This window comes from Paroedura picta, chromosome 9 (assembly GCF_049243985.1).
Source record: "Paroedura picta isolate Pp20150507F chromosome 9, Ppicta_v3.0, whole genome shotgun sequence".
Taxonomy (NCBI): domain Eukaryota; kingdom Metazoa; phylum Chordata; class Lepidosauria; order Squamata; family Gekkonidae; genus Paroedura; species Paroedura picta.
The window spans coordinates 3,583,078-3,595,331 of NC_135377.1; the positions used below are offsets into that span (position 1 = coordinate 3,583,078).

The 12,254-nt window shown below is 48.6% G+C and overlaps 1 protein-coding gene across 9 annotated transcripts in view; it reads left to right on the forward strand.

Moving 5' to 3' along the window:
* The window catches only part of TSNARE1 (t-SNARE domain containing 1), a 325,772-nt gene that overhangs the window by 226,793 nt on the left and 86,725 nt on the right, over nt 1-12,254 (forward strand). For all 9 annotated transcript variants that reach the window (XM_077351364.1, XM_077351363.1, XM_077351372.1 and 6 more), the window contains one exon: nt 2,035-2,117. In XM_077351364.1, the coding sequence (XP_077207479.1) occupies nt 2,035-2,117 (83 nt within the window). The remainder of the gene's footprint in view (nt 1-2,034; nt 2,118-12,254) is intronic.

The window sequence follows — 12,254 nt, forward strand, 5'->3', positions numbered from 1 at the left end:
CCATGGTTTTGAGGAGGGCAGGAGTTTTACATGGAGGCACCAGATTTGCATCATAGATACAGGAGCCTCTTCCCCTGAAGAGCCTGCCAAGGGATCTAGTTCTACAGGACACAAAAAGGGTGCCCCCATCTGCCCACCATTTTTTCCAATGAATCATAGAATCATAGAGTTGGAAGGGGCCATACAGGCCATCTAGTCCAATCCCCCGCTCAACGCAGGATCAGCCCTAAGCATCCTAAAGCATCCAAGAAACGAAAAATGGCAAGAACGAAAAGACAACCTTCCCCCCTTGGTTTTGGGAACAATGGAGATCAGGTGGGGGCACCCTCTTTGTGGGCCTGTACAATCAGCACCCCACATGGACCTCTGAGGACTCCCAGCTGGGTTCCACCAGCAGGAGCTGCAGTTGGATTCTGACGCAAGCAAGTTGAGTGCAGTGGTTAAGTGTGGTGGCCCCGCCTCCCTCACAGGGTGTCTGTTGTGGAGAGAGGAAGGGAAGGCCACTTTGAGGCCCCTGTGGGTATTGAATTCAAATCCATGCAATGGGCCCAGGTAAAGCCTTTGCATCTCTCAGTTCATTCAAGAAGCACAGATGTGTTTTCCTCATCAAGCCCCCTCTGGTGTTCCCAAGGATTGCCTGATGAATGGTGCTCACCAACGGACCAAGCCCTGTGGCTTCTGGCCACCGCCATGAATGTTCCAACAGATCTCTGTGCCCCTGGCAAGGAAGAGCCAAGCCATCTGTGCTGCATTATGGAATTCTGTTTACAGCTGGCAGAATTAGGTTCATTCCACAAATTCCTTAAAGAGCAATCATAAGACCACGCATGTAGATATTTCAATAGTTTTTATGGCAGTTGATTCTGCAAATTATACAGTGGAGTAAAGGGAGGTGAGACTGGCTTATTTAGCGATTTCCCAGGATCTGCTATGGACTTTGAAGAAAATATGAATTAATTCAAAATGAAAAAGAAGAGCTGTTTTTTTGTATCCCGATTTTAACTACCTAAAGGAGTCTCAAAGTGGCTTACAATCGCTTCTCCCCACAGTAGTCACCCTATAAGGAAGGTGGGGCTGAGAGAGCCCTCAGGAACTGCAACTGGACCAAAGTCACCCAGTTGGCTGCATGTGGAGGAGGAGTGGGGAATCAAACCCGGTTCTCCAGATTTAGAGGCTGTTGGTCTTAACCACCCTACCACGCTGGCTCTCAGTAGGACACTACTTTTCCGTTTTAAGAAGAGACAACTAAGAGGGACGACTGAGGACATCATGTGCTGGCAGGGGCTCATGGGAATTGTAGTCCATGGGCATCTGGAGAGCCACTGTTTGGCCACCCCAACTATAGGTAGGGATGTCTTTAAAATAGGATTAGAGAAATTCATGGTAAGTCTATCAGTGACTACTAGCCAGGATCCCTACAGGAAAGCTGCATTTTCAACAACACAAATTCCAGATCCCAGAGCTAGGAGGCAACATCAGGGGAAGACCTTGACCTCTATGTCCTATTGTTGGGTCTCCAAAGGAAACGGGTGGCCCCTTCCGTGAAAACAGACTCAGGCATGTAGCCTTGTAGATCCAAAGCAACTTTATTGGTTTTAAAGGACTGAAACTGAGATAGGAGAAGACCCCACAACAGATACCACGTGAGGTAGTTGGGGTTGAGAAAGCTCTAAGAGAATGTTCTGCAAGAAGAGCTCTGAGAGAACTGTGACGAGCCCAAGGTCACCCAACTGGCTGCATGTGGAGGAGGAATGGGGAATCAAACACGGTTCTCCGGATGTGAGGCTTTAACCACCAAACCACGCTGGCCGTCATGTTGGTTTGGATAGACCACCAGTCTGAGCAATCAGGGTTTTTTTTTTAGGCTCTGATGTTTGTATCAAACTTTGTCTATTTAAGTAAAAAGCAAAGGAGGGAGGAAATAAGGGATAGCGAAGCTTTTGTAGAAAACCCAATTTCTCCGTGCCTCCTGGCAAATTGCTGGGTCCCTTCATTTTGTACCATGTAATTACCTCCGATTATCTTAATTTGCAGATAGCATTGAAGCAAACCTCGAGACGGCATCTTCTAATGTGGAATCTGCCAACGAGCAATTGGCGAAGGCCAGCCGACACCAAGTAAGTGAATACTTTTTAAAATATACATCTATTTCCCTCCCTGCAAAGAGCCAGCCAAAGAGTCACTCCATTGGAAACAAAACTCCAGCAATCTGTGCCTGGCAGTTCACCAGCAGTTCTTTCTGTAGGGCAATTTGGAAGCAACGAGGAAGCGTCTCCCTGAACCGAGAGTTTAACCTATTTTTCCCCCTCCGTGAGTCAAAGGACTCGCGTTCAAAATCATCATTTGGAAATCTGCAAATTAAACAGACTTTTCTCTCCCCTCTGGAAAACGAAGCAATTAGCTAACATCGTTCTCTTTTTTTTTGGGGGGGGGGGTGGCATTAAAACATATTATTTTTGCGTGTCTGTGATCGTGACAGAGATCCACATCGTCAGCCAGTGAGATCCTCTTGGGAAACAGGATTCAAGCAGCCGTCTTTGTGAGCAAATACCGGGGGCGGATTGGCAGTAGTACAAGAAGGGTGGAAGCAGGTGTAAACCACTAGATGGGTTTGAAAATAACTGGTCCACAAAAGCACGTGCAGTGGATCTTTAGGAAAAGTAAACTGGGTTCCACAGGGAAGCTAAAAAGAGCAAAATGGGGACTCTATCCTTGAGAGCCAGAGTGGGGTAATGGTTTAGAGTGGCGGCCTTTGATCTGGAGAACCAGGTTTGATTCCCCACTCCTCTGCAGAAACTGATTCCTGTAGTCTAGTCTGCTGATCTCTGTAGTCTGTAGATTGGCCGTGTGGGTGACTGCAGATGACACCTTGTGCAATAGGGAGAATGGTTTTCTGCTTGCAGAGATTGGGTAATACTGGTTTTCTGCTTGCAGGGATAGGTTAAAAAAATGACCAGGGACAAATTCCGGCGTGGATCTTCCATTGGTATTCTGAAAGAATACTGTCCATTCGAGTATCTCTGCCCTCTGTCACCTTATCCCCTCTTTGCTTGCATGTGCATTCAGATGAATAGATGGAAAAATCAGATATGGTAAGCATCTCAATGCAGTCATTTTGCCAGCCTCCCTGTGGGGCTTGGAGATCTCCCAAATTGGTAACCGGTCTGCAGAGATCAGTTCCCCTGGAGAAGATAGCTGCTTGGGGAGGTAGGCTCTATTTTGTTACCCCCTCCCCGAGATCTATCCCCTTCCTAAACCCAAATCTCTAGATTCGTCACAGTACAGGTCAGGGAACAGACAACACAAAACACGCACAGACAGAGCTGTATAAATGATTATAGCGAAGTCAACGGTAAAGAAAATAACAGCAAACCAATCTTTTAAATTTTGTATTTATTATTACTTACATCAGGGCTTCATGGCTAGAGCTACGGTCGCAAATGACGGCCTGAATCATTCCCAAGCCTGTTTTGGGAAGAGCTGGGGATTCTAATGCCCAGTAACGAAGAGCAAGGCAGCGAGATTTTCCCTGTGCATTGTTAACTAGAAAGGCGTTTGGTGAGAGCAGCATGGGGGCAATTAAACCGTATTGTTCTAATTTCCCTTTGCGAGTCGCTTCGAGCAGGTGGGCCCGGCAAAACCTTGCGGTTCTCGTTTCTTTGACTGGCTACTCCAGCCGAGCGCAAAAGCCGGCCTGTGACCGAATTCACCCTGAACACTGTCGGTTTTGGAAGGCGACGCCGGCACACACCTGCGGCGTTCGTGTTTACCTGAACGTAGCCCGTTTTCTCAGGCAGCTGGTTCTCTCTCATAGGTTGGCAGCGGCTGCAGCGCCAGCCCCCGGTTGATAAATGAAGCAAACTAGCCGAGCAGCTTAACCTTTGCGTGTGCCGAACCGCGATGTTTATTCAAGCCCCCCCCCTCTTAAATTTCCCCTCCCGCCTTCTCTAAATAATGGATCTCTGATGAAATATTTAGGGGGTCGGGCTTCTTCGGGAGCTTGTGGATGTCAAACACTCGAGCGGTCTTAGGCTTCAGGGTGCATTCTTGCGGAGAAACAGCAGCCGCAGCTGGGCAGCTGTACGTTCTGTTTTGATTGCCAGGAGCAGGTGCGAAGGTGCGTTTTGCATTTAATCGCTTTCAGTCCGGGAAAACGAGCTCCGGGAGTAGGGGGGCAGGGGAGAAGAAGTGTTGTCGAAAGAAAAGAAGTTGACCGTCTGACGGCAGATGCTCTCAACGAAGCTTGCTCGCCTGGTGGAACGGCATCGCGCAACGCCCCAAAGCCATTTCCGGCTGCGTTACGGAAGTGACGTCACCGCTTCGCGAAGCGCTTTAGGAATTCCCCCAAACGCCATAATGAAAACCACAGGGAGGGGTAATTCCTAGAACGCCCCATTGGTGTCACTCTGGGGGTCCCAGCTGGAAGTTTTATTGGGGGGTTGGGTAACACCATCCCCACGTATACATGGTGCCCGACCTGCAGATGGTGGCTGGTGATGTTCTGAGAGCATCTCCCTATAGATATGGGGAACAGGTTCCAGATGTGGTGACTGGTAATCTGGGATTGCAGCCAGTGACGGCTTTGGAGGTTGGACTCTTTAGCTTCATACCTCATTGAAGTCCGTCCCCTCCTCAAATTCCACCTTCCTCAAGATCCACACTCAACATATCCAGGTATTTCTCCACCTGTAGCTGGCAATCTTACCTGTACCCCTCTCCCAGTGATCTAGGGCAGGGGTAGTCAACCTGTGGTCCTCCAGATGTTCATAGACTACAGTTCATAGACTACAAGCAAACGCTGGCAGGGGCTCATGGGAATTGTAGTCCATGAACATCTGGAGGACCACAGGTTGACTACCTCTGATCTAGGGCTCAGGATTTGGTGCTCTCATCTCCGTGACCTAGTTCAATTCCCAGTCAGAGAACCCAGATCTTGTTTTATGGGAGGGGCTGTGGCTGAGTGGCAGAGCCTTTGTTTGGCATGCAGAAGGTCCCAGGTTCAATCACTTACTTCTCCATTTTAAAAGGTCCAGGTAGAAGGTGATGGGAATGACCTGGAGAGTCAGTAGACATTGTTAATCTTAATATAATGCCATGGCATCAATGGTGATTTTTTTCTTTGTTATTTTGTTCTTCATTCTTGCCTTGACCTGGATAGCCCTGGCAAGCCCTAACCCATCGGAAACTAACCAGAGTTAACCCTGGGTAGTATTTGGATGTGTGTTTGACACGACACAGAAACAGGCAATGGCCAAAAACTTGGTGTGACCTTTGATGCCTCCTTGTCTATGGAGGCTCAGATCACGAAGGTAGCCCAAATGGCATTTTTCTACCTGCGCCAAATTGGCTACCTGTCCCCAGAACATTTGGCCACAGTGATCCATGCAACAGTCACTTCCAGACTAGACCTCTGTAACTTGCTCTACACGGGCCTTCCCTTGTTTCTGACCTGGCAATTGCAGTTGGTGCAGAATGCAGCTGTGAGGGTCCTCACTAGGTCATCTTGAAGGGCCCATGTCCAGCCTATTTGGAGGCAGCTGCACTGGTTACCAGTTGGCTTCCAGATCAGGTTCAAGGTTTTGGTTCTTACCTTTAAGGCCATCTGTGGCCTGTGTCCCACTTACCTGGGGGGCCACTTGTCTCCCTGTGCCCCCCCACAGGACTCTTTGTTCTTTGGGTATACATTTGCTGGCCATTCCCGGGAGGCACGCCTAGCCTCAACTAGGGCCAGCACCTTTTAGGTCCTGGCTATGACCTGGTGGAATGAGCTCCCAGAAGATCTGAGAGCCCTGACAGAGCTGTCAACATTCTGCAGGGCCTGTAAGATGGAGATCTTCCACCAGGCATTTGGTTGACGCTGGGCCAGGTAGATCGTGTCCCTCCATATATAGGCCACTGTAGATGGCTATAGAGGCATAGCCCTTGGTCAGCTGGGCAGGGGCACCTCTCCCAAGGACGATGCTGGATATTGGGCACCAATGTACCCTGGCATTATAGGCTGCAGTTGGGGTAGGGATATAAATTATTTTACCTGCCATTGTTGTTCTTGTTTTATGGGGCCCCTGGGTGGGAGGTTGGGCCCCACAGCAGGAGAGCTAACAATTGCATGGCTATATCATGGCAAGCAGCCCTAAACTATCTAAAAATAACCACCAGTAGAACTGTAGCATCAGAACAACTGCTTTGTATCCTGCAAACTTCCAAAGCTGCACCTCATTGAAGGCCAATGGGAGCAAGCAAGAGGGAGGGAGGGAGGGAGGGAGGGAGGGAGGGAGGGAGGGAGGGAAAGAAAGAAAGAAAGAAAGAAAGAAAGAAAGAAAGAAAGAAAGAAAGAAAGAAAGAAAGAAAGAAAGAAAGAAAGAAAGAAAGAAAGAAAGCGAAATCTTGCTTCATCAGGAGGAAATGAGCACCCAAGGACCCAGAGCGCCGAGTGTCACAGCTGTGCCGCTCGGAGCCGTACCACTCTGGACTGTGAGCTTGTCAGTTCTGATCAGCCAGAAAGCCATGCGGCAGCAGCAGCCTCCAGCTGGGCAGTCTCCAGTGGGGAAATCCGAGGGTGCTTAGATTTGCAGACCGTGCAGTGGCACGTTGGAAGAGCGTTGGTGGGGGGTGGGCAGTCTGCAGTCATGAGACATCCCCTTGGTGGGCTGCAAGACCCAGGGCGCTAGCTGGTCTGCAAGGAAGGTCCTTCTTGGCTCTACAGAGGGATTCGCTTGAGCGTGCTCAGCCACAGAGCCGAGCGCTTCTCTTGTCTGCATCGATCAAGGGTGCGTAAATCGATTTCCCGTCATGCAGGCAAGAGATGGATTTGTAGGGTTGCCAGTTTCGGAGTGAGATAGCATGCTGAGGGGTAAAACAGACGGAGCTCTTCCGCCAGGTTTACGGTTGAGGCCAAGGCTAACATCTATGCCCCCCCCCCCCGGGACTCGGGACTTGGGATTGGGATTAGAGATGGGTACCACCAATACCCCCTCTCCACCTGCTAGTAGGGGAAAAGGGTAGTGGATTAGCCAATCTTGCCGGGTTAGTTTGCTAACTAATAATTGCTGGACTGTAGTTGTTTTAACTGGATTTTAATGGATTTTATGGGGTTTTAGAATGTTGTAACCCGCCACGAGCCGCAAGGGAGTGGCGGGCAATAAATCGAATAACAACAACAACAACAACAACAACAACAACAACAATAATAATAATAATAATAAAAAAACGGTAATGACTGGGGAAGGCACTGGCAAACCACCCCATATTGAGTCTGCCATGAAAACTCTGGAGGGCATCACCCCAAGGTCAGACATGACTCAGTGTTTGCACAGGGGATACCTTTACCTTTACCTTAAAGGAGAGCAACCAGCAGGCAACCAGCAGACGGAAGAAGAAGAAGAACAAGAAGAGTTGGTTCTTATATGCTGCTTTTCCCTACCCGAAGGAGGCTCAAAGCGGCTTACAGTCACCTTCCCTTTCCTCTCCCCACAACAGACACCCTGTGGGGTGGGTGAGGAAGGTATGGAGGCTCAAGCATGCTAAAGGTGCCTGCCTTGTCCTGCTTACCTCTCCCTTGTTCTCGGGAATGGGAATTTCTTTTTTTAAATGGCTAACTTCCTGGAGCAACGAATAGACAGAGAAGTGTCCAGGCGATGCCAGAAACATTTTTTTCCCCGAAGTTGTAATACAAAGCATGCCTCTTTAAATCCCTCCCCCCCCCCCAAAAAAAAATCAGGAACAAGATTAATTTTTTTTAAAGTATCAAGACTTGTGATTCAATAAGGGGTGGCATTCAAAAAGCACTATGTATCTATGATTAGACGCATAGGCTTTTAAACGGAGAAGTATGAATTAAAAAAAATTAGTGGCCATCACGGAACCCACTAAAACATGGAGAAAGGGCTGCCTGGATGGACTGACAGGTGGAAGGGAGTCGTGTGAAAAACACCTTGCTGTCTTCCGCCATTTCCATCAGGTGATGTGGAGGATGAGAAGCACGAAAAGGCAGCAGAGAGACAGCAAAAAGGTGAGGAAGGGCCAGGAGTTGCAATAATATTTAGTGCTACACCATTCAGCTGGCGTAACAGTATTTTTAGTGATGTGCGGAAATGCCCTCAATCTTCCCATGCAGATTGTATGCACATTCACTGAATGTATGAGATCCTGGTTGAAAAAGCTTGGTGTTGTGAGTAAGAGCAGAAGAGTCTAATCTGGAAGGCCGGATATGATCCCCCACTCCTCCTCCACATGCAGCCAGCTGGGTGACCTTGACCTAGTCACAGTTCTGTTCCAGCTGCTCTCACAGATCAGTTTTGTCAGAGCTGTCTCGGCCTCACCAGCCTCACAGGGGGTCAGTTGTGGGGAGAGGAAGGGAAGGTGATTGGAAGCTGCTTTGGGATTCTTCCGGCGGTGAAAAACGTGGTATAGAAAGCCATCTCTTCTTGTTCTTGTTCATCTTCTCTCCACTCTCCAAATAGAGCCCAGAGATCTCTGGAATTCTGACTGATCTCCGGACAACAATGTTCAGCTCTGCTGGAGAGCAGGGTTGCTTTGGAGGGCGGAATGAGCTCTCTGAAGCACAGTCCTCTCTTGTCCTCTCCCTAACGCCTGATTTCTCCAAGCTGTGCCCCCAAAATCTCCAGGAATTGAGATAGTGTGCTCTCTTTATGCATTATTTATTCCTCCTCCTGAAGAATTGGCACCTAATGATGGAAGGGGAGCATTTTAGAGTGTGTGTCATGTTGGGAACATTGTCGAGTGAGTCAGATCACTGATTCATCCCACCCCAGTGTAGTGCGCTGTGCCGCTTCAAGACCTCAGCCACAGAAAGGTCTCTCTGAGCCAGCAGGGACCACATAGGAACGCTTGATGCATGAAGCGCACTGAATTAGAGACTGGTCTGGAGTACTTTTGCATGGCTGTTGAATTGCTCCAAGAGAACGGGTCTTTATGCTGTGCACAGAAGCTGCGGAGTAGCCGAACGGAATCCAGTTTTGCACAGCAAGAATCAGTTTGTTCACAATATGGGGTGTGTAATTATTCAATGCCCTCCATCCCATGTGAAATGTACAGTCCCCCCAAGATAAGTCCAGGGGCACCTTTAAGACCGGCAAAGTTTTATTCGACGTGTAAGCTTTCGGGTGCATGCACACCTCTTCAGGATGCTGGGCTAGATAGTCTGATCCAGCAGAGCTCTTATGGAGAGGAAGAGGAGGAAGAAGAGGAAGTAGAAAGCAGAAGGAAGTGTACTCAAAAGGATCGGAAGTCTCCAATTGATTCACTCAGGAAGAATAATAGAATCATAGAGTTGGAAATGCCCTCCTAGGTCATCTAGTCCAACCCCCTGCACTATGCAGGACACTCACATCCCAATCGCTCCTCCACTGTCACCTGCCACCCCTTGAGCCTTCACAGAATCAGCCTCCCCATCAGAGGGCTCTCCAGCCTCTGCTTAAAAATCTCCAAAGATGGAGAATCCACCACCTCCCGAGGAAGCCTGTTCCACTGAGAAACTGCTCTTACTGTCAGGAACCTTTTTTCGGATGTTTAGATGGAATTTCTTTAGAATTTCATCCCATTGGTTCTGGTCTGTCCCTCCAGGGCAAGAGAGAACAACTCTGCTCCATCCTCTACATGGCAGCCTTTTAAATACTTGAAGATGGTGATCAGATCCCCTCTCAGTCTAAACAGGCTAAACAGACCAAGCTCCCCCAAGAGATTATTTTAAAAATACCAGGAAGTCCTTGTCTAACTATGCTCAATTCCCCATCTCCTCCGATGCCCCCTGCAGGCTGTTCTTCATACGCTGTTGAATCATGCCCGCTACAGACTCTGCACATCCCAACAAGGAGGATCTTAAGTGGAAGATTCCAATAAATCTTTTTTCTGCAGGAGACGAAGACAATCACAAACGTTAATGATGTGCATGCTCCACAAATGCATGGGAGTTTTGAGAGATGGCCAGCCCTCTATTTGTCCACCATCCCTGCTCCGAAACTGGTCTTGCGTGCTGCTCTCCTGGCGCTCCAGCCGCCGGTGTCTGCCTTTGCTGTTCGACAGTATCTTCTCCCCACCCACATCGCAGCAGTTAATGGGCTAATTGGTGACTCATTCCAAGAAGGAAAACGCTGGGCATCCTTCTGTGTCATTTGCAGTGCTGCAATCCATGTAATTAGGGAGCCAGAGATTGCCCGGGGCAGCGTGGTTGAAAAAGGCTGTGTTGGAAAATGCGGAGGCTTCTCGGGTACATCTGCAAACCGAATTTTTATTACTACGATTTGTTGGTTTATTTTGTCCTGTGGTTCGGCTGAACCATTGACCCTGGCTGATTAGTTTATGCCTAGGAGAACATAAAGTTTGATGTTCTCCGCTTCTATTCTTGCCTTGTGCCTCGGGGGGTGTGACGGGAAAGTGGATGCCCTTGTTTTTCTCAGAAAACTGGACCCGGAAGGGGGGCTCTGGAAAACGCTCTTCTTCATCCCCAATCTCGAAATCACACCCCTAACTATAAATTAAAAAAATCGAGGGCCATAGACAAATACGATTAAACTGTCCCAGACAAGCCATTGGAGGAGCAAACTTTGGGCCGTTCCGCATTCGTCCAAAATAGCACAATGGTTACTAATTGAAATCGCTACAGTTTTGCCATTATGCACAACGTCGTTGACAATCTGCAACACTCCTGAAACCGATCTGCAAAAAGCGCTTAGTTGTAGCGCTTTCAGGGAAATCACAAAAAGTGGATTCACCCTCCGGAAAGCGCTACACTCCTGCAACCAATCTGCAATACTAGCGGGAAAGTTCTGTGCGTTATCATTGTTGCGGTTTCTGCAAAGTCCCTCCCCCTGGCTCTCTCCTCTGATCTTCCGGCGAAGCGATCGCCATTTTTTTTTCTCCGAGCGAGCGGAGATCAACGCACCAGCGAGCCTTTGTTTACCCAGCAAGGCTTCCCTGGCTGCAGCCCCTCTGTTTAAAGTCACCAAGCACAAGCATCGCAGAGGCCCGTTTGCTGGTTTATTTTCACTTTATTTTTCACACTGTTTTCGGCCGAAAATCGCGCCCGTGAGGGGGGGGGGGTTTCACTCGGGTGGAGCATGGCAATGATGAAACAGCAGCTCAAACACCACCTGCTAGCTGGATGGGTCTCTCAGTTGCAACGAATCAATGAATATTCGTTGCAACGGGTGTTTTTTTTTTTTTAAACCTTCCTTAAAGGGAAAGGGGCTGTTTGGGAGCATGATAACGGCCGCCCATTGGCTGCTTGACGGCCAGGGGCGGGACGAGCTCGGCAATAGCGCTTCCTTTCTAGCAATTTTTGCCGAGACCGGAACCCTGTGGGAAACGATAGAAACGCAACTGGATTCCACTACAAAGGCAGGTATGCGTAACAACGAATTCCACAATTTAAAATGGCGATTTTTCGTTTAGCAAACAATTTGCTACATGGATCCCGGTGCGGAATGGCCCAGTGTGTGTTTGTGGTGGGATACCAAGTTAATTTGGGCTTGCAGGTTGCCATTCCAATAAGGCTGTGATTGGGAGCTTCTGTTTTAGCTCTTTGGCCCTTTGAGGGGCAAATAATTCTTTGCTGCAGCTCGCTCCTGAGGGGGCGAGGGATTTGCCGCGCTCAACTGCTATCTCGGCAGCAGCAATGAAAAGGGGTTTATTTTAATTCTCGGGACCATCAGATTACATTATCAGGAGCTGGATTTCATTAGACGGTATGCAGAAGTATTTTTAACACGTCAGAACTCCCTGGAAGGCAGGAGAGTATTTCCCTTCGAAAAATGTCATTCTGTGACTCGGGATGGTACGGATCCTTCCTTCTGCGACAGTCTACGTCTCCCTCTGTAGCAGTTGACAGCCGCGGAGTCTTAATAATGAGAAGAAACGTCTCCCCCGTTCTGCAAAGAGAAGGCCCTGGCATGTTTATAAGTTCAAAGTCCTTCTCCACCTTCGGGGGTCGTTTTTCTCCTTTTCGACAGCCCAGCCGAACTCCCCTCCCGTCCTCTTCCGAAATGGGATGTTCTGCCCCGATATGACCTCTTATTATGTGTTTAAAATTAATAATAAAAAAATAACCTTGGGCAAAGATTTAAATCAATCTGTTCTGCTCTGAATAAATGCAAGGGAGATAGATATCTTAGAGGCATGGCAGGCAACAGGGATGAGGGGGGAAAAACCCTTCTTCGGTGTCTCTGTGCAGTTTAAAAATAGGGAAAGGAAACACCGTTGAGGGCAGGCGAGGTGTTGAATTAGAGGTCACGTTTGCC